This window comes from Bison bison, unplaced genomic scaffold, assembly GCF_000754665.1.
Source record: "Bison bison bison isolate TAMUID 2011002044 unplaced genomic scaffold, Bison_UMD1.0 scf7180017864452, whole genome shotgun sequence".
Classification (NCBI taxonomy): Eukaryota; Metazoa; Chordata; class Mammalia; order Artiodactyla; family Bovidae; genus Bison; species Bison bison.
Genome location: NW_011495014.1, coordinates 924,627 through 948,175, shown reverse-complemented (window position 1 = coordinate 948,175; position 23,549 = coordinate 924,627). Strand labels below are relative to the sequence as shown.

General features: G+C 41.3%; 1 protein-coding gene across 2 annotated transcripts in view; it reads right to left on the bottom strand.

Moving 5' to 3' along the window:
* Positions 1 to 23,549, bottom strand: part of STK39 (serine threonine kinase 39) — a 317,449-nt gene that overhangs the window by 104,894 nt on the left and 189,006 nt on the right. For both annotated transcript variants that reach the window (XM_010858933.1, XM_010858932.1), the window contains exons 13-14: positions 18,061 to 18,123; positions 15,428 to 15,495 (exon numbers count right to left, since the gene is read on the bottom strand). In XM_010858933.1, coding sequence (XP_010857235.1) covers positions 15,428 to 15,495; positions 18,061 to 18,123 — 131 coding nt within the window. The remainder of the gene's footprint in view (positions 1 to 15,427; positions 15,496 to 18,060; positions 18,124 to 23,549) is intronic.

Sequence of the window (23,549 nt, the reverse complement as noted above, 5' to 3'; positions counted from 1 at the left end):
TTCTCCAACACCACAGTTCAAAGGCATCAATTCTTCAGTGCTCAGCTTTCTTCACAGTCCAACTCTCACATCCATACATGACCACAGGAAAAACCATAGCCTTGACTAGACGGACCTTTGTTGGCAAAGTCAGCAAGGTCTAAATCCAATGCTAGAGGGGATTTTTCTACTGGGAAGTTTTCAACCATCATTTTTGCACATATAAGCTTTCATATACTGCCATTCTGAAGAACCGAGAACTCTGTAAATATCAAATAATACTTTTAAAGTAATATGTTTTGATTCATTCAGTCAAAATATAAGGAAGTTATTTAAAAGGATTGTGTAGATTTATACTCATGGATATGACAAGATATCAAAGACATTACAAACAAAGCAGATCTTGAAACACTATGTGTTACATGAAATAAAATATAACATTAAACAATTTAAGTGTAAATTAACATAAGTGTAGAAAAGAGTAGAAGAATATTTGTCAAGAGGCTAATAATGATGTATCTCTGGGTATCTCTTATGAGATTCCATAATGATTATGGAAGACTTTATTTCTTGTTCTTTTAATTTCATTTTCTAAATTTCTAAGATGCCCATATATTGCTTGAAAGTAAAGAACTCTAGCGGTGGGTAAAGAATCCTCCTGCAATGCAGGAGGCCCGGGTTTGATCCCTGAGTCAGGAAGACCCGTGGAGGAGGGCATGGCAATCTACTCTAGTATTCTTGCCTGGGGAATTCCATGGAGGAAGGAGCCTGGCAGGCTACAGCCCATAGCGTTGCAAAGAGTCAGACACAACTGAGGGGACTGAGCACAAAGAACTCTACACACTCCCTATTGCTGAAAGTATTTGCACTCACAAACATCCTCTTGCTCTCAGAAAAAAGGGCATTATCTCACAATGGGTCTTCTCAGGTGGCACTAGTGGTAGAGAATCTGTCTGAAAATGCGGGAGGCACCAGGGATATCTGGAAAATTCCATGGACAAAGGAGCCTGGTGGGCTACTGTCCATGGGGTCTCAAAAAAGGCAAACGTGACTATGCACACACCCACAACACACACATCCCACAATGAATGGTTTTTCATTCTTCTATTTTTCTTCCCTTACTTGACCAAATTTTCCTGAATACAAACCTTCCTTTAGCACATTTACCAGCAGAAGGATTTTGTAAATGCAAAAGACCAACAGCCTGCACTACCCATCTACACTTACACCATCTCCTTGGACCACACCATCAATAACACTGGATTAACATCCAAACACCCAGTCTCCAGCCTAAGTGTATTGTCTCTGTGACTGCAGGAAAGTTACTTAACATCCCTGATCTTTCTTTGCCACCTGTGAGTAGCCAACACAGGATGAAAGGAAAAATTAAATCAGGCAAGTGATGCGGCAGTGCTTTTAAAATTTTAAGACACTAGAAATGCTAACTGCTATTTTCATCATCATCTGTGGTGTCTCCTCCAAAATATTTTCAGGTATTCCTGTCACAATATTTAATGATGAGCCTATCGTGAAAAACTGTTAAAAGACTACTTAGGTAAAATGTCAATGAGAAGACAGGTAAATATAACAATCCTGTGAGAACACGAGTTTCTAACAGCATTCAGAATGGAGCTGAATAGAGCACAGCCACAGGATCAAGTGGTGTTGATCAGCATGTTCAACAGACCCAGATTCAAGACCCATCTCTGCTTCATCTGGACTGGAAGATATTGGTCAAGTAACCCCCATGACTTTACATCTTAGTTTTTCACCAGTGAGATATTAGGAACAAGTTGTAGAGGTTCTGTGATGATTAAACAGGACAAAGCACACACAGTGCTTATCTTGGTGCCTGGACCATGGTAGGAACCCCATCTTTCTGGAGGACCTCACTTACAATATAGCCGAGATGTGCAACAGTGATTCCAATTCTCAGAGGAAGGGAAATGATCAGAGGAGAATATTTCAAAAAATAAAGTAAAATGCTAATTATTTTTCATATTAAAGAATAGAATTTGTAATAACTTGGTGCCTGCATAATAATCCATACCACTCTACTTAAAAATGTAGTCTTGTCAGAAATCATTTAAGTCTGTTAAAGCCCATACCAAAGACCAGAGCCTGACAGAGTCTCTGGATTCAACCCAACCATTACTCTTCTTAAAACGTGAACGTTGAAAAAACTAAACACTGGTTACTATGGGAACAAGGAACCCAAAGATAACATTTAGACAAAAGGGGCCTTGCCTTCCTTTAACTACCCAGAGCTCTTCTTTTCACCAGTCTTCTTATGCCATTTATTACTTTCTACCTTGTGTTAGAGTCATTTGTGCAGGGTCTGATCTATCCGCCTACACAGTAAGCTCTTTGAGTGCAGAAACCCTGTCATATTCATCTTTGGATTTCCAACAAAGCCTTGCACAAGAAAGCCATAAATAAGTAGTTTGTTGAGGGGGGAAGAAGAGCACATACTAAAAAGCACTGCCACAATTGAAAACTATGATTAGACTATTTAACCCTTGGGGGAAAAGTTAATCAAGCCTCCCAACCACTTGACTAGTAAGAATTATGCAATTAACCCGATTTTAGGCTAGAGAATCATTTAAGAGTTCTAATTCCTGCTGCATGATGATAACATGGAATTAGAATTCAGGCATTCTGATACTAAAATGGTGAGCAAAGTTGTTTTTAACAGTGTTAGCTTTTGTATGAAATTATAACAAGCTAAGTCTATACTTCACCCATATCCATGTTTACCTATTAATAGAAAAACTAAAATAATATTAGGAAGTCAAATTCAGTAACACTGTCATGCTAAAGGATTTCTGTAAAATAAATATCCAATTCTAGAGCTCATTTCCCCCTACAAACAGGAAAGCTATTTTGTTGGTGTACAGTCTTTAATTGACCCATCAAGGTCGAATGGTATTGCTGATTAATAACCAGGTAAATTCATTATTAGCAAATTAAAGCATATGTGTCACAAGTGTCACAGTTGCCTTCAGCTAAACTAACTGCAACCCACGGGGCTGAGCTGTCAAACCATGAACAGCATCCAACACAAAGGAATTAACAGTTTGACTAAGTTTACCATTTTTCCGTATCACTGAGCCTGACTCCAAAAACATGTTTTATGTCAAATATGACTATTCTACTTTATGAAAAATATACTAGTGACAAAATATTTGTGCAATGCCTAACTCGAAACAGAAACTGTAATCGCATCTACAGACAGTTATATAAATTATGAGGTAGCCCACTTGGTAATTTTCTCCAGTGATGTGTTTAACAGGATTTCCTTATCTTACACTAATTTTTTAGTGTAAGATTGATACTTACTAATTGATACTCAATTTTTTTGACATTACCATACAGGAAATGGTAACCCACTCTGGTGCTCTTGCCTGGAAAATCCCACGGACGGAGGAGACTGGTGGGCTACAGTCCATGGGGTCACAAAGAGTAAGACACGTCCGGGCGATTTACTTACTTACTTACACACAATGGACAAAGAAGCAGAAAAATACATACAAAGAAAAAGAAAAACCTACATGTTAACTATCTCCAGCACTTAACATGGAGATCTAAGGTCTAATCCTTTCTCTCCAACCTTACATATAACGGCTCAGTTTAAAAAGCAAATTAAAACAATACTGTATTTTTCCAAAGAAGATATTAACCTTTGTCTTCTCAGTCTTTTGCCTATGTGCCTATGATCACTAGAAATGAGTAACTGAGAAATAAATGTATTCCTAGTAGCTAAAATGGATTTGTCTTTAATTTACAGAATGTGATGCTTTGAGAAGAATTTCTCAGGAAGGTGAGCTTTATCTGGCATCTTGGAGGAAGAAAGCATATTCTCAGCAGGTAGGTCTATAAAATGCTACGTAAAAAAGGAAGAGTCACCTTTTTAAGAGGTGAAAAAGAACCCACATAGTATTAGTTAATACTTGATGAAATGCTCGCTTGAACTGGTGTCTACTCACCAGCCTGTGGAGCATGACACACATACATTTCATGCTCAAGTCATCTCAGGGGATAAGGCAGGCAGGCACACTGCTTCCTGACACCCAGCAGCCATGTGCTGTCTAATGATCCACATACATATGTCTGAATCTTAAGGTCTAGATGGAAATGCGAAAAGGGTACAAAGCAGCACATGGATTTTCTCAAATCTGATCCACACTTGGCCAGAACAATCTTTTAGCTTCCTCACACAGGCTGCTTTGAGAGAGACAGCTTGTCGGGCTCAGAACAAAGGGCCTGCTGGCGGGGACCAACACTAGATGGCAGATTTTCTCCTTGTACTTTTGCTGTTGTTGCTTAATTTTTACAATGTTGTGCTGCTTTCTAGATTGCAGATTTTGACATGCTATGCGCATGCAACTTTGAAGGTTCTGAGAGAATTCAGACCTATAAGGGGGTGCTGGTGGTAACAGAAGAGGGCAGGAGACTCACCCTGCACATAAGAGATCACTGAGGGCAACTCTATAACCCATATATGCTCCATGATTCATACTCTAAATCTGAAGCCATCACTCTAAATTCTGCAAGGGTGTGCTTGTAGAATCCTCTAGGAGTGTTTTTATATGCTGTTCCCATTTCAACGGTAATTACACTCACGTGCACACTTATATTCTGGGTGTGTGTGCGTGCTCAGTTCCAGTCGTGTCCAACTCTTTGCGACCCTATAGGCTGTAGCCCACCAGGCTCCTCTGTCCATGAGATTCTCCAGGCAAGAATACTGGAGTTGGGTGCCATGCCCCGCTCCAACGGATCTTCACAACCCAAGGATCCAACCAGTGTCTCGTGCGTCTCCTGCATTGCTGGCAGATTGTTTACCGCTAAGCCACCAGGGAAGTCTTTATATTCAGACATCAGGATAATGTCTATTTCAGGAGCTAAGCTACTGATTCAGTTGAAATTCACAATCTTTACCCTCAAGTGATCGCTTACCTAGAGTCAGACATCCTGGAATGTGAAGTCAAGTGAGCCTTTAGGAAGTATCACTACGAACAAAGCTAGTGAAGGTGGTGGAATTCCAGTTGAGTGATTTCAAATCCTAAAAGATGATGCTGTGAAAGTGCCATCAAATTTGGAAAACTCAGCAGTGGCCACAGGACTGGAAAAGGTCAGTTTTCATCCCAATCCCAAAGAAAGGCAATGCCAAAGAATGCTCAAACTACCACACAATACTCATCTCACACGCTAGCAAAGTAATGCTCAAAGTCTCCAAGCCAGGCTTCAACAGCACATGAACTGTGAACTTCCAGATGTTCAAGCTGGAGTTAGAAAAGGCAGAGGAACCAGAGATCAAACTGCCAACATCCGCTGGATCATCAGAAAAGCAGAGAGTTCCAGAAAAACACCTATTTCTGCTTTATTAACTATGCCAAAGCCTTTGACTGTGTGGATCACAACAAAGTGTGGAAAATTCTGAAAGAGATGGGAATACCAGACCACCTGACCTGCCTCTTGAGAAATCTGTATGCATGTCAGGAAGCAACAGTTAAGAATCGGACATGGAACAACAGACTGGTTCCAAATAGGAAAAGGAGTACATCAAGGCTGTATATTGTTCACCCTCCTTATTTAACTTATATACAGAGTACATCATGAGAAATGCTGGACTGGATGAAGCACAAGCTGGACTCAAGATTTCCGGGAGAAATATCAATAACCTCAGATACGCAGATGACACCACCCTTATGACAGAAAGCAAAGAACTAAAGAGCCTCTTGATGAAAGTGAAAGAAGAAAGTTGGCTTAAAACTCAACATTCAGAAAACTAAGATCATGGCATCTGGTCTCATCACTTCATGGCAAATGGATGGGGAAACAGTGACAGACTTTATTTTTGGGGGCTCCAAAATGACTGCAGATGGTGACTGCAGCCATGAAATTAAAAGACGCTTGCTCCTTGGAAGAAAAGTTATGACCAAACTAGACAGCTTATTAAAAAGCAGAGACATTACTTTGCCAACAAAGGTCCATCTAGTCAAAGCTACGGTTTTTCTAGTAGTCATGTATGGATGCGAGAGTTGGACCATAAAGAAAGCTGAGCACCAAAGAACTGATGCTTTTGAACTGTGGTATTGGAGAAGACTCTTGAGAGTCCCTTGGACTGCAAGGAGATCCAACCAGTCCATCCTAAATGAAATCAGTCCTGAATGTTCATTGGAAGGACTGATGCTGGAAGCTGAAACTCCAATACTTTGGCCACCTGATGTGAAGAACTGACTCACTGGAAAAGACCCTGATGCTGGGACAGATTGAAGGCGGGAGGAGAAGGGGATGACAGAGGATGAGCTGGTTGGATGGCATCACCAACTCAATGGACATGAGTTTAAGTAAACTCCAGGAGTTGGTGATGGACAGGGAGGCCTGCCGTGCTGCAGGCCTAATCACTGGTGCAGCCTATTCATCCCACCAACATTTCCCTGGTGAATTTACTCTCCAGGTCTCCTATACAACTATCTCCTCATCTCTCCAACCTCAAACATCTTTTCATTCATTTCTGTCAATGATGACATTCCTTACCTTACTGAAAGAGCAGAATCAACAGAAAAAGACTTCTACAAGTCTGTACCTAAACCCACCAATCTCCTTGAACTTCTGCCTGCCCTCCCATCACTGTGGCTGCATGTCGAACAGTCATCTCTCCATTCTCCTGTCTAAGGCTGACATCTACTCTGATGCCTGGTCATCATTGCTTCCCATCCATCTGAGGACATTAGGCTTACCAATGTCCCTTCTCTTATTTCATTTTCCTACTCTACTGGATCATTTTCATTAAACAAGCTTTAAAAACAACCAACCTCCCTTCATCCTTTATTTTCATTGAGCTATCATCCCATTTCTCTGCTCCCCTGTATAGAAAATTTCTAGAAGAGTCATCCATACTCGTAAGTCATCTATCTTTGTTACATCATGCTTTATCTTGCCACTCTGCCCTGAACCCAGTATTGTAACACAGCACAGTAAGCCCAAGCCCTTAGCACAGAAGCCATTGCTCTGCATCATCACTCCACAGCCTGTTACCAGGCAATGGGTCCGGCCCAGCCATTGGTCAGTGCCTCAGTGGGCCCCGCCCACAAGCAACCAACAGTTAAGAAAGGACAGTTAGTGAGGGGATTCAGGCAACAGTGGAGTGTGGTCATGAGGTGGAGAGTGTGGTAAGAGGCAGATCCCGACCTTCGCCCCTAGGCCCTCCAGCTCACCCAACCTTGGGCCAGCCCGTGAGCTGGGGGGCCCAGAGAACAGGCTTGGGGCTGTGTCTTAAAGGGCTTCAGAATCCTCACCAAGGCCACCCACCATCTTTGGCCCAGGCCTTGAGGCAGTGGTGAACCTTGCCACCATCCTGGTTTCTGCGACCTAAGAGCAGAGGCAGTGTGCCTGGGTCGCAGTCTATGGGACCTCCTGGTCTCTCCCTTTTGGGTGGCCTGAGGAGCCTAAGGGTCAGTTGGGTTGGACATCTGGCTCCTTCAGCAACGACGGCTGGGCAGGATGTGGGAACCTGGCCCTGAAGGAGCTGCCACCTGAGTTCTGCTGCCTCTTAGACAGGACCTTGGAGGGTGAAAGCTGTACCGTGGGATCTCACCCTTTCTTGTCAGGACAGAGAATAACATTCATTTGCTAGAGATTTACAGGAACATTGTTACTTGATCATGACCTGACTTCAAAAACAAAGGATCTGACACCAGTAAGTCTGCAACAACTAACCACACCCCTCCCTCACCTTTCTGCTTTTAAAGAGGCTTTGCTGAAAGCTTTCAGTAGCTTTGGGCTCAGGCCTTAAGAACCATCTCCTTCCATGGAAGGGCCACCTCCTTCTATGGCCCTGTAATAAATCTTTCCCTGTTCCAAACTCCACTGTTTTGGTATTGTTTGGCCTTACTGTGCATCGGGCACACAGACTTGGTGATGTTCCATAACACTATCAGGCTTTTGTCTCCAGCACTCCACTGAAATAACTTGCCAAGGTCAAGAATGTGCTGCCTTTTGCCAAATACAATAATGAATTCTCAGTTCCCGTTGTACTTGATCTACGAATAACAACTGATGCAGCTTCCCACTCCTTCTTTCTTGAGATACTTCCTCTGTTTGGCTTGACAAAGTATAAGGCAAAGTGAAAGTCACTCAGCCGTGTCCAGCTCTTTGAGACCCCATGGACCATACAGTCCATGGAATTCTCCAGGCCAGAATACTGGAGTGGGTAGCTATTCCATCCTCCAGGGGATCTTCCTAACCAAGGGGTCGAACCCAGGTCTCCTGCACTGTAGGTGGATTCTTTACCAGATGAGTCACCATTCTCTCCTTGACCTCACCAGCCTGTCCTCACCCACCTGCTGACTGCTCCTTATCCACGCACCACCTGAGTGTGCAAGACCAATTTTCTCTTCACCACTCCCCTCCTACGTAAGCTCATGCAATTCTATCGCTTTAAAAACTATATGCACCAAACAGTTCTCAAATTTATTTATCTTGGCCCAGAAATATATCTCCTTTGAAATCTCAGCTCATGTACCCAAATGCCTACTTGACATCATTACATAGATCTCCACTAGACAACTCAAACTGAGCATGCAAAACTGAATTCTTGATTCTGCCCCAAACCTGCAACTCCCTTCCCAATCTCAGGAGACAGCAACTCCACTCATTTGTACTTTCAGGCCCAAACCCTGAGTAATCTTTTTGTACTAGAGCACAGTGAGGACAGCCCTTAGCGTGCAGGTATTGCTGCAGGCCATTCCCCTGTGCCCTTTCACCAGGCAGTGGTCCCACTCAGGCACAGGTCAGTGCTGCTACAGGCCCCTCCCACAAGAAAGTGTTAATGAGTGACCACCGGTGGTCCTGCTCAGTCACTGGTCGCTGCTGCAGTGGGCCCTGCCCACAAGCTACCAACTGTCAAAAAGCCACAGTTAGTGAGGGGATTCAGCCAACCGGGAAGTGGTAGCTGTGAGATGGAGAGTGAGTTAAGACGCAGATCCCAACCTTTTCCCTGGGGCCCTCCAGCTCATTCAGCCTTGGACCAGCAGGTGAGCTGGGGAGCCCAGGGAACAGGCTGGGGCTGTGTCCTGCAGAGCTCCAGAGCCCTCATCAGGGCCACCCACTGCCTGGGTCCAGCCCTTGAGGTGACAGCGAACCTTTTCCCCATCCCTGCCTCTGAGACCTAATGGCAGTGGCCGTCTGCAAAGGATACAGTCTGTGGGACCATACAGGTGGCCCGGGGAACCTGAGGACCAGCTGGGTCCTGGGCTCCTGGCTTCCTCAGCAATGACAGCTGGGCAGGTCTGTGGACCTGGACCTCAGGGAGCTGCCAACTGAGATCAGCCTGCTCTTAGTCAGGATCTGGACCCTGAAGGGGGAAAGCTGTCCCTTTCTTGTCAGGACACGGACTAACATTCATTCATTACCCTACCAAACCTGACCTCAAGTACAAAGAATCTGACACCAAGAAGTTTGCAACAACTAATGACACCTCCTCCCTCACCTTTTCTATAAAAGGTCTTTGCTGAAAGCTTTCGAGAAGTTTCAGGTTTTTAAGACATGAGGCACCCATCTCCTTGCATGGTCCTGCAATAAACCTTACTATGTTCCAAACGCCAGTGTCTGGCCTCACTGGGTACACAGACTTGCATTTTGAATAATATTCTGAGTTCTCTCTCCTCCATCCAGAAGTCTCCAGATTATCAATCTGTTTATTAATCGCCACCTCCATTATTCCCCACCCTGGTCCAGGTCACAGCATCATTTTTTGCACCACAGCAATAGCCTGACAACAGGCTCTCTGCTTCTACCCTAAAGTCTCTCTATGGGATCTATTCTCCATAAGGTAATCACAGTGCTTATTTTAAAATTTAACTCAGATCATGCAGCTCTTCTGCTCACAAACCTTCAGTGGTTTTCCATGCACAAACAGTGAAATCCAAAGTCTTCACCACAGGTTATATGGCCCTACATGATTCAGCCCCTGATAATCCTCTGACCTCACTCCCTACCACTCTGGCCACACTAGTTCCCTGGCTGTTTCTATAACTGCTTAAGACATGCTTCCTGCTCAGAATCTTTGCAATCAGCTTTGCTCTGCCTAAAAGTCGCTTGCTCCACACAACCTTACGGCTGATTCCTCACTTCTGTCAGAGGTCTGCTCAAATATCCCTTTACTTAGACAGCACTTTTATGGTATGTAGAATTCTATAATGGCCTCCAACCTTCCTGTCCCCTGGTGTAAGTGCCCTGTGTAATCCTCTCCTCTGAGTCTGACCCACAGCTTTAAATATGATGGACTCTCACTCCTGTAATTATGTTACATTTTATAGCAAAAGTGAAGGGATTTTGCAGATATAATTCAAATTCCAAATCAGTTGATTTTTACTTAATCAAAAAGAGGATTAATTCTAGAGACTTCATTGGTTGTCCAGAGGTTATGACTCAGCCCTCCCAGTGCAGAGGATCCGGGTTTGACCTCATCAGAGAACTAGTTCCCGCATGCCACAGCTGAAGATCTCACAAGCTGCAACCAAGACCCAGTGCAGCCAAATAAATATTTTTTAAAACAGGAGATTATTCTAGATGAGACTGGCTAAATTAGGTGAAAAATCTTTAACAGAGGGACTGAGCCCTTGGAGGGGAGGGGAGTTGGTCTCTGGCTGCCTCTGAAGAAAGCAGTCACGCTATTAACTGTCTAGACTGGGGTTGGCCTACAAGAGCCAAGGAAGGAACCTGCAAGGAACTGAATTCTGCCCACACCCAGATGACCTTGAAAGAAGCCCGTAGCTCCAGGTGAACAGGCCTTAACTGCTGTCTGGTGAGACATGGCACTCTCCTACAGTCTCCTAGGTAGACTATGTCTGGATTTCTGACCTACAGAAGCTGTGAGATAATAAATTGACATTGTTTTAAGCCACAAAGTTTTTGGTAACCTGTTACACAGCAGTAGAAAACTAACATGCATTCCTTAATAGAGAATAGCACCATCAGACTTTCTAGCCTCCTGATGGCAGCTTTTCCATCAGAGAAATCGAGATATCATATCAGTAATGCTCCTATTGGACTCGTTCCCTACCTCTAAAATGTAAGCTCCTGGAGGACAAGAAATTTGTCTTCTGTCTCTTCCCTTGTTGCATCATGAGGCCTAGAACAGTGGCGTGCACAAGGCAGGTGCTCGATAAACATCTATAGGATGAATGAGTGTATCTGCTGTTTATGTTTACATCAGCACAGAGTGATCTCAAAAACTTAACAGCATTTAACTTTTAAGTTTCAAAGGCTACTTCTCAAATTACAGTTGACCTTCAAACAACAGGGATTTGAACTGTGCTGGTCAAGTTATATGTGGATTTTTTTTCCCAACATACCACAGGACTACACAGCCTGTGGTTGATTAAATCTGTAGATGTGGAACTGTGTATACAGAGGGCTATAAAGTTAAAAGTGGATTTTCTACTTTGTTGGGAGTCAGTGCCCCTAATCCCCACACTGTTCATTACTGTATAAGGAGTGCCCTTGAAGGAATCCAACAATATATTCTGAAAGATTTGTGAGTTCTCAAAAGAAAAACACTAGTATAAACAAATATCCTGTAAACAATTAGACATAAACATATGTTTGCTAAAAATAAGCTCTATTAAAATTCACTTTTTTTTGAAAGCATCATTGATTCATTTCATTTTCAGAACACTATTAATAGATCCTTTTACATTAGCCTTCTCAATAGCTAGTTAAATGTTGACTAAAAGGCAGTAGAATCAATGGGATTTGATTGAGCAACTATACCAAAAAATACTAGTTAATTGTTGAAAGTCATTCAGAAAGCAAATAGTTTCTAAGAGATACCAGAAAGTTCTGTCCTGCTTGAACTGTTGAACACATTGATCAGTGTTTTGAATAAAGACACAAAAGATAGGGTCATCAAACTGACAAGTGATGTATATACAAACACTGTCTCTAATAAAGACAGACACAGTGACAGGAGCGAAATGTACAGAGGGCAAGCAATGAGTCAAAATCAACAGGTCCATTATTATACTGACAAACGGTAAGACATACACAGAGTTTTACAGCACAAGTAGCAATTCAGAATCAGATTTGGTAGCATTTCAAATGGAAAAAAAAAACCACCAAGAACAGAGATTTTTTTAATTTGACTGATGGGTCAAGCTAAATTCATCACCAAATTACACAGCTATTGTAAAAGGCAATGAAAACTTGGGCTGATTTAGGAGAAATAGAGTCCAAATTGCCAAAAATCACATGATATATCTACTGTTCCAGTCTGCTTAGCTCCCACCTGGAGTCCTGCATTTAAATATGAGTGCTACATTTAAAAGGAACACGGTTAAATGGAAAAGAGTTTTAGAGGTCAAAGAGGTCTTGCAGTAAACAAAGGTAAATGAATTCCTATCCTGCAGAACTTCTTAGAACCTTTAATGTTAATGTTCTTTGTGATTTCCAAAAAAAGGTGTGTGTGTGTGTGTGTGATAGATGGATATGACACACTGTTTCTTAATTTATTTGAACATGGAACTCTTTCTTCATGGAGAATCTTATAACACTAGTGATCTAAGCCGTAAACTCAGGAAAACCACCACCTAGGCCCAATGTTCAACATCACTAATTATTAGAGAAACACAAAACTACAATAAGGTATCACCTTACACCAGTGAGAATGGCCATCTTCAAAAAATCTGCTAACAATAAATGCTGGAGAGGGTGTGGAGAAAAGGGGACTCTTTGCACTGCTGGTAGAAATGTAAATTGATACAGCCACAATGGAGAACCGTTTGGAGACTCCTTAAAAACTAAAAACTGAACTATTACATGACCCACCAGTCCCACTACTGGACATATACTTTTAGGAAACCATAATTCAAAAAGACATTAACCCGTATGTTCATTTAAGCACTGTTTACAAGAGCTAGGACATGGAAGCAACCTAAATGTCCATCAACAGATGAATGGATAAAGAAGATGTAGTACATATACCCAATGAACTATTACTCAGCCATTAAAAGGAATGAGTTTGGGTTATTTGTAGAGACGTGGATGGACCTAGAGACTATCATACAGAGTGAAGTAAGTCAGAAAGAGAAAAACAAATTTTGTATATTAACGCATATATATAGAATCTAAAAAATATATGAAAGTGAAAGTGAAGTCGCTCAGTGGTGTCCGACTCTTTGCAACCCCGTGGACTGTAGCCTACCAGGCTCTTCCATCCACGGGATATTCCAGGCAAGAATACTGGAGTGGGTTGCCATTTCCTTCTCCAGGAAATCTTTCAGACCCAGAGATTGAACCCAGGTCTCCCGCATTGTAGGCAGACGCTTTACCATCTGAGCCACCAGATGAACCTATTTGCAAAACAGAAATATAGACGCAGACGTAGAGAACTAACAAATGGACACCAAAAGGAGAAGGGGCAGGCAAGATTAACTGAGAGACTGGGACTGACATGTATGCACTACCATGCATGGAACAGGTTACACTACCATGCCTGGAACAGGTAACCAGTGAGACCCCGCTGTACAGCACAGAGAACTCTACTCAGTGACCTGTGGTGATCTAGATAGGAGAGGAATCCAGAAGGGCGGGGACACGCATATACAAATGGCTGGCTCACATTGCTGTACAGCAGAAACTAGCACAGTGTTGTGGTTCGACAATACTCCAATTAAAAAAATGTAGACTAGATGTAGACTAAATGTCAGTAAGACATTTAGTAAGGGCCATAAACAAGGAGGAGTAGAAGGGGGATATAGAACTGTATCATGAGAAGCAAGGCCAAAACTATTTTGCCGAGGAAGGGTGAAGAGTAAGCCTGGCAACCAACAAACACTTCTCAGAAAAATGAGGGAATGCAGTTGTTCTGTACTGTCCTGGCACCTAGAGCAATACAGTATTTCCAAGGAAGGCTCAAAATATGCTTTTTAACACTCTCTTCAGGAGATTTTTATCCAGAGGGCCCGATAGTTGCTCTAAGGGTCAGAAATAGAGTCCAGAACAGGATGGTCAGCCAAATCTTCAGGAAGACCACTGCAATTAAAGCTTTTTACTATCACAGGGATGATGGTGGAAACAAGAGTGAGCTGAAGTATGTACAGGGGCTGGTTAATACCCAGCAGGGACATCAAAGAAAAGACACCTGCATTCGTGAAGCAGGAGGTTGGATGACTTCCAACACTGCACTTCAACAGCACATGCTCAGGGGGCTAGTCTGAAACCTCCACAGTCTCACTCACCCTTATGTCTCAAAGACAAATATGGAGCCCAGCACAGAATGGCTCTCTCAGAAATACTGGTGCAATGTGTGAATAAATGAAGTGAAAAATAAAAGTGTCTGGCTCCAAAGTCAAATGAAAAGAGAATGGCTATTTCATTTTTTGGAGATTGCTAAATACACCAATTGTGAATCACAATCAAGGTTACTCATAAATATAAGGAAATAGTCTTGTAATAATTTCACATCTTGACTTGGAAATCAACTCTGAATTAAATCACACCAAGGGTTGCTGTGAGGTTCCCACAGTAAATATGTGAAAATGCACTGCAGATTGTAAATGACTATCAGAAGGATGGGGTGATTACGGTAATAATAATCCAGCCCGACAGATTATGATAATTCAGAGGGCTGGAAACTAACCTTGAAAATGAAACCAACTTTTATAGCCACAGGTCTGAAAAAGGTCCATTAGCCATGTGTTCTGTTTAATTGTCAAAGGAGGGCATATTTTAAAACACCTTCAAAGATGTGATGGTGTTCTAATTGACCTGGTAAGTTAAGCTATTTATAGTTAACTCTAAGCAAATTTCTTTAGTCATGAGACACCAAATTCTCAACAAAGAATATACATTAAATCAACCTTATATTTAGAAATTCTCAAAATAGAAAGCTTTCTTTCACTAGATACAAAGACTAGACTGTCAGATACTATATTTGTATCCCTTTCCTAGAAGACTGAGGGTTCTTTCAAAATATATCCATCATTTCTCCACAGTGGCTGATCAAACCTGTCACTGAAGAATGTTCTGAACAGGCAACTTGTAGTACAAGCAGGGTTTATTTCTGTCAGAGGCTGACTGCTGAAGTGTGAAAGAAACTCATTAAAAATCTCTTACTGTGAACTTACATTGTTAAAAAAAAAAAAAAGAAAGAAAGAAAAGGGGAAAAGAGAAAGAAAAACCCAAGAAAGAAAAAGGAAGGAAAAAAAAGAAAAACTTAATGAAGGGTACACTGAGATACACTCATATGGTGCTTTTCTTTCTTATTCTTCTTGAGGAAACAATTACAAGAGAGCAATTAGTCCTGGGAATACAGCCCACACTGACTATCCCAGGAAATCAAATAAGATCATTTTATTTTATGCTAATATTACGAAAAGCTAAGGAAGTAGATTAGAATATTGTACTATAGGAAAAACGACGCAAAACAAACAACATTGTTTACCTTAATCTTAAAACGAGGTTTACGGCACAAGAAGCTTCTCTGTAGTCTTCACTAGCATTGGGTAGGCCCTTTAAAAACAAAACAGCCAACAGTTATAAACTCGGGAAACAAATGCATAAAATCATGATAACCATTGATTCGTAAGAGTCCTTTCTTCCTGGAAATTTCAATACTAGGCCTTTTATTACAGGCCTATTATTTGGGCACAAAACACCTCTGTGTGAAGGCTGGAATGATGTTTATCTCCCATCACAACTGTGGATCTGAATGTTTCATATAGAAAACCTCAGTAGGAGGATGGGCCCTGTGAACAATTGGTATACGCTGCAGTAAGTCTAAAGAACAAAGATCAGCCATCTAAAGGGGCACCTTGCAACCTGAGCCATGGACGGCATCTACTGGGCCTTGGGGATGCACAGAGGTTGGGCACTTTAAACTTCAAAGATGCAGAGGAAGAAGGAACCTAGCAGATGAGGCCAGTTTGCCTTTCTCACCTAGAGCCTGTTTCCTTGAGCACAGATCATCAGTCATGAATGCCTCTACGGAACAGGCCCTTCCTACTTTATGAATCCTTGGACATGAGACCTTCCCGTCAGAGCAGAAAAAATAAGGAATTTTTGGTCAAGACTTGGCTCTGCCACTGACCAGCTTTGCAAACGTGGGCAAGTCATTCTGTGAAAGTATTTTCTCATCTACTAAATGGGGATAATATTTTCCTCAAAACTTTCCTGGGAGAACAAATACTATATATGAAAAGGAGTCCAACTATACCATGTTATACAATACTAGGTATCCTAATTCCTTTTTCCATTTCCTTTATTCTTTGCCTTTTGATCCTTTATTATTCCTACATCTCCTTTCATCATTCAACCAATCCCTACAGTTTATCTCAAGGTGCTATACTAAGTTGCCTGCTAAGTTGCTTCAGTTGTGTCTGACTCTGTGTGACTGTAGTCTGCCAGGCTCCTCTGTCCATGGGATTTTCCAGGCAAGAATACTGGAGTGGGTTGTCATTTCGTTCTCCAGGTGAATCTTCCTGACCCAGTGATCGAATCCATGTCTCTTATGTCTCCTGCAATGGCAGGCAAGTTCTTTACTTATGACTAGCACCACCTCGGAGAAGGCAATGGCACCCCACTCCAGTACTCTTGCCTGGAAAATCCCATGGATGGAGGAGCCTGGTAGGCTGCAGTCCATGGGGTCGCTAAAAGTCAGACACGACTGAGCAACTTCACTTTCACTTTTCACTTTCACGGATTGGAGAAGGAAATGGAAACCCACTCCATTGTTCTTGCCTGGAGAATCCCAGGGATAGGGGAGCCTGGTGGGCTGCCGTCTATGGGGTTGCACAAAGTCAGACACGACTGAAGCAACTTAGTAGCAACAGCGCCACCTAGGAAGCTAAGTTGCTTAATACAAAGTAAAGACATAAACTGAATCCTGGTTCCACCTCTAAGCTGTTGTGCAACCGTGGATGAGCCACTTGACCTCTGCAAATCTTTGCTTCCTCATCTATAAAACAAGGTCAAAGACTAGATGTCTGACCTGCAACCATGAAAGCCCATCACTCCCTCTCCTATGCATATAGCTATTTCATAAAATAGAGATCAGGTGGAATAGAAATAAATTTAAATGGAATATGCAGATTTAGGGGGAAATTTGATCACCGGGCTGGTAATACTTGATAGTATAACCACTTTGAGCTTCCCGCATAGCTCATCTGGTAAAGAATCCACTTGCAATGTAGGAGACCCCGGTTCCATTCCGGGTTAGGAAGATCCCCTGGAGAAGGGATAGGCTACCCACTCCAGTATTCTTGGACTTCCCTGGCAGCTCATATGGTGAAGTATCTGCCTGCACTACAGGAGGCCTGGGTTCGATCCCTGGATTGGGAAGATCCCCTGGAGGAAAGCATGGCAACCCACTCCAGTGTTCTTGCCTGGAGAATCCCATGGATAGAAGAGCCTGGCATGCTACAGTCCATAGGGTTGCAAAGAGTCAGACATGACTGAGCGACTAAGCATAGCACATAACCACTTTGAGAGCCGAAGGGCTTACTATTAACTAAGTGGCAAAATCAAAATGGGGGGCCTACACTCTGAGTTTGCATAGTCCCTACCCTGGATAGGTCAGCATCCTTCATCAGGACCCAACACAACTCATGGCACACGAGTTCTGTCATATAACTTTTAATATGAATTCATTTCACAGTCACTGAACTATTATTTTTACAAGGAAAGTTGCAGAGATAAACTGGCTCATGAAATTCAAGGATAAAAGAATTACAAAAACGTCATAGAAATCCAACCAGGAGCATCAATTAACTATAATGTTTTGTGACTGGAACCTAGTAGAATCCTTTTCCCATTTCACACAGTACCAGCAATTTTGGAAGCAGTCTGGTAATCAGTTCTTGCTTTTGAACCTATCATTTAAAGGTTGGAGGCCCTGAGAAGCATGGTCAATAGTGACAGTCCTCTATTTTCCCATACCCATTAAAAAAGAGAGTTTACAAGCCCCTGCTCTGGAAGCACTACCCTGATACTGTCTATCTTCCTAAAACGTCAGGTTTGTTTTTTTTTTAATCTGTCTGCAAAGCATCTCAAACGTAAATGACAGGCAGAGAAACGTACCTGAGAGTCCTGCACAGAAAGGGACTGTATCTGCTCGGGGATGTTGCTGGCGTTCACCACCATCTGTTAAGAGAGCCACCGTGACAGCACGTTAGGGCACCAAAATGGGACATTAAGGTCAGTGTGGTTACATTAAGTCTCAGTTATCAGAGACAAAAATCTTAAATAATTTAAGTAATTTTAAAGCACCATTTCCTGGAGTGTGGTCCTTTGACAACCTGCATTGGGATCACCAAGGACACCACCTGGCCTAGGATTCAGAATTTCATTGAGACAGGAGAGAATCTGCATCTTTAATAAGGTGCCCGGGTGACCCTTATGCTTCTAGAGAACCACTGAGCTTAAGTGAAAACACACAGACAATTTGGTATTTTAAACTTGATAACAGAAAGATGCTCAAGGACCATTTTTTTTTCTCGTTGCACAACTTCATCTCAAGATGGGAGCCCCTTAATGAAAGGATGTTAGGATTAGCACAACTTGCCCCTTTTAATCATTACTTTGAACAATTTATTTGCAGCACTGGATTTCAAAAAATATCTTCCCCAGAAGAGAATCTAGAGCGAGAGATTATATTTCTCCCTCTAAGCTAGAAACCTGACCCCAATGTGATACCCCAAATATTTCTGCCTCATGCCCCACTTTTGTGAACTCTGCCCTGGAACACAACTTGAAAGACAAACTGAAAGAGACACAGCAGCAAAAAAGAATGAAAAATACATATTATTGCCTAAACTTACTATCAATTCTAAAATTATCGGAAGTCATCAGAAATTCTTTGTGCCAAGAGTTTTCTAAAGTTTGAGCATAAAATTTTTGTATGCTTTTGCAAAGATAACTGTGTGCATGTTTCCACAAAAAATAGTTATTTTTGTGTTAGTAATGAAGAAATAGGGGGAAGTGCACCTGCATCTGCAATTTACTCTGAACTGCATCCAAAATCAAAGATGGACCAACAGATGAATAGACAACTGTGAGATGAAGCAAGTACAGCAATGGCAGAATTGAGGTAATTGCTGGGTAGATGTTCACTATGAAATGCTTTTAATGTTGTCATATTTTGGAAATTTTTCACAGTAAAATGTTGGGGTGAAACGATTATCTTAGAAGAACAATTAACCAGTATTTACTAACCAGCCAGAGGACCTTCGCCCACCCCAAATGAATTCTTGTAAAGAATTTTCCAGACCGATTCCACAATCTTCTTTATCTTCAAATTTAAAAAAAAATATTTATTGAAGTAGAGTTGATTTACAATGTTGTGTTGCTTTCTGGTATACAGCAAAGTGATTCACTTACACATATATATTCTTTTTCATATTCTTCTCCATTATGGTTTATTACAGGATATTGAATATAGTTCCCTGTGCTATACAGTAGCATCTTGTTCATCTGTTTTACATATACTAGTGTGTATCTGCTAATCCCAAATTCCTAATTTAACACCCCCCTACTTTTGCTAATTATATTTGTTTTCTATGTCTGTGAGTCTGTATCTGTTTTGTAAATAAGTTTTTTTTTTTTTTAATGTTTTCGTTTTTCATCCCGAGGCATGTGGGATCTTAGCTTCCTGACTAGGGATTGAACCCTCACCTCCTGCATTGGAAGGCAAAATCTTAACCACTGGACTCCCAGGGAAGCCCAGTGAAAAGTTCATTCTTAGTTAAGGTTTGAGATACAACCAAAAGCCACATGAGCACCTACAGAATATTCTACCTTTCGTCAAAGAAGTTTTGTAATCTGGAAAATTCTTAATGGCATTTACTACAGGTGACAGCTTCTCTCGTCCCTGGGGAGGTCCATCTCCCGCCCTGACCCTTACTCCTGGGCCATCAGGAGCACTTAGAACTACTTAGCTGGACTGGGGGCTGGAACCCCATGCATACCACATAGCCTCACTGTGTAGGTATAACCCTGCATGTGAGAAAAAAACCAGTCTGCAGCCCCCACTGGTATACGAAGCATGCAGAGATGTACAGGAGTGGTGGAGAGAGGGTGTCCCTGCACAAAATCTCTTCCTTGACAACCAACTCTAGTCTGCTAGAGCTCACCACCAAAGATCCCGTTCTATTAGTTTAGGGCATGACTTCTGGGTATACATTTTCAAATGTCAAAACTTACAAGAAAGCTAACACATTAAGCAGCTGTCATTCATTAACAGTAAAATATATATTTGTCTAATGAGCTTTTTTTTCTTTTTTGCTTTTAAACAGTTCGCTTTAAGATGGACACTTGAGAAAATGAGTGTTTTTATAGGAAGAGCAAAGAAAAATCATAGATTAATACTGGACACAGCCCCGGAGCCAGGACTCTGGGACTGAATGAAAGAGGAAAAGATCTTGGAATGGAGAGAAAAAAGTGACCACATCCGTTTTTCTAATTTTTCATAGTCTCTGTCTAATCTTCTCATTTTCTGTTTTTAACAAGGCCATAGCTAAATGCAATGTGTTACCCTGGATTGGATCCTGAGACAGAAAAGGGATGTCAGTGGATAAACCAGTGAAATTCAAATAAAATCTGAGATTTGGCAGACAATAACGCAGCACTGACATGACTCAGCGACTAAACAATGACAAACAAAAGATCACTGATGAGTTTAAGTTGTGACCAACGTACCAAGGCTACAAAAAAAATTAACAGTGAAAGAACACAGAGGAGGAATGGATGAGAACTCCAAACTATCTTTGCAAGTTTTCTGTAAACCTAAAATCACTCCAAAGCAAAAGGTTTATTCTCAGAAATACAGAAGACTAATTTTAGCCACAACTAGTTAGAAAGCCAGTCACCTGCAAAAAGAACACCTTTTAGGAAGTGATATCATAAAAACATCAAGTTAAAGCCAGCTGTGATGACTACGGCTCGGTACAATCAATTTGGAGGGAGAAATCAAATCTTGGCCTCCCACGACAAATGGATATAAGACCAACAACAAGAGAGCGGACAGGCTTTTGGAAAATGCAATGTCATCAGAAGTAATTTTAAAAAGCTAAAGGCAGTTTTAACAATCATCCAGTGATGCAATGAATTTAGCTTTTACATGGTGTCTAAGCTGTGGTGCAACTCACTTACCCGAAATCCACACCAAATGTATTTTCTCTTCAGAACGAAATATCAGAGTTTGGAAATGATGAACCTAGCCTAGACTCCATGACAAAATTCTTCAATATACCTGCTGTGGGCCCTACAGAGCTTCTGTCATCAAATCTGCCCACTTGGCATCATTGCTTTCAATCATTAAGAAACGAGGACAACTTTCCCAAAAGGATGTCTGAAGGGTCACAGTTGTTTGGGAGGAGGGAGGCTTGTTTGAGACTTCTAATAGGCAGTTATTTAAAACAAATCTTCAGGGACGTGGAGCACACAACCTTCCTGGATTCCAGTCTGGACTTCTGAATTCAGAGCAGCTGGTGTGGTTTTCCTAGTCAGTGGTCCTTGATCCTAGTTAGCCACATGTCAGAATCACGCGAGCAGCTTTTTATAAATCAGAATTGCCCCGGACATCATTCCAAACCACCAAATTGTAATTTGATTTGCTGGGTCTAGGGATCTGCATTTTTAAAGCTCTCAGTTTTTCTGATATGGAGCCAGGATTGCAAATCATGTTTTCATGTCACCTAACATATGAATTATTTACTTACTACAAATTAATAATTAATAGTAGGTGACTAAAACTTTGCAAGGCTATTTCTAAAAAACCAAGTTAGGGACACACTAGGACCAATTTCTCACTGAGTCTGGCTATAAATCTCAGTAGATAAGTGGTGTAACTCTGCCAACTTGACAGTTTATACCAGAATGTCTCATCTCCAAATACGGCCCAGTACCAGGCACATCTACCAGTGTCCCTCTGGCAAATACCCAACTCTGGCCTTCTCGATTTTCTCCAACTAATGCTATTAATAACTGGACATTCTGTCTTATGCTTCCCGGGAAGCCAAAGAGTCCCTCACAAAACCAGCATTTCTAAAATGCCCCTCATCTATTACAGCATCTCAATCTAAATAGGGAATTACTAAGATTACTTTCTCTAAACTTCAGCTCGATTATAAAACGTTTTCTGTCTCTTCCTCCCTTTCTCATCTATTCATAAATACGATAGAAGTATTCAGACATTTGTTTAATGTTTGATTTTCAGTACATGGGTATCTCTGTCACCAGCAAAAATGTACAGCACACCTACCTGATGCTAAGGGAAAACAGGAATAAAATACCACCCCAGGCACCCAGTGGCTTATAGTCAAGTAAACAACTCAACTGCAATTTAAATGATAAGTATTACTGAAAAGCTTATTAACATGTAAAGACAGTGGCATTTCAATGTACCATTTAGTACAGACTAAGCGTTTTCCCTCTAAAAGATGTTTAAAGGTAAATGGTACACAGTCTGAGACTGTATATAGCTTTTCCCCCCCAGTTTTATTGAGGTATAGATGACAAGATATTTAGCATGACACAGCTTTTGATAATAGCAGCTATAAAAATCCAAAGTCAGCAGATTCTATCACAATTTTGTGTACTTATGCTTTATTTATATGTGCACTCCTCAAAATGCATACACAAAAAATGTTAATGGAATATAGTCTGTAATAGCAACCTCAATGTTCTCACCAAGAAAGAAATGGTTAAACCACTGTGATATGGAATACCCCTCAGCAGTTAAAAATAAAGAGGCAATTCTATAGCAAGTACTGTGGAAAGATTTCCAAGATATAAGGCAAGATGCAACACTTTATAGTTTTTATGATCTTAATGTTTTTAAAATGATATGCTAGATTTCTTTACATACATATTTGTATGTGAACAAACAAGAAAAGTTCTGGAAGAAAACAGTGCAAACTGATAACCTCTGGAAAGACAGGACAGTCACAGGGGTCTGAGGGGCAGCAAGATAAAATGGTCCTTTAGAGTTATTTCTCTTTAATTCTCCCATACCTTTTACAAGTCTTTATGTCCCTCTCAATAAGGCCTACACAGACCCACACATTTAAAATCATAAACTCCGACCATGCCATAGCTCACCCTCTACCCTATTTGATTTTTTCCCCATTACTCTTATTCCATTGTAACAAACCACATAATTTACTTATGAACACTACTGGATATAATTTATCTACTCCCACCAGAATGGAGGCTTCACAAGGACTCTGTTTTCCTCACTGACATATCCCCCAGTGCCTACTAAAACAGTGCACATCAAACAGTGCACATCATATGCTCATTACACATATTTACTATATCATTTATATTTATATAATTATATTTGTTGAATATATTCAACAAATTTCCTTTATAATAAATTAAAAAATAGCTTTTGCTTCACATCCAAACAGCAATTTGGTGTGACTGGCAAATCACAGGGCTACCTTAATTAAAAGCTGAAAGGACACAGGAACCATCATTGGAGAGAATGAACACAGCACATGATACTGAAATGTTAGCCCTGCCAAAAGCAAATAAACAAACAACAAAAAAAAGAAACAAACAAAAAT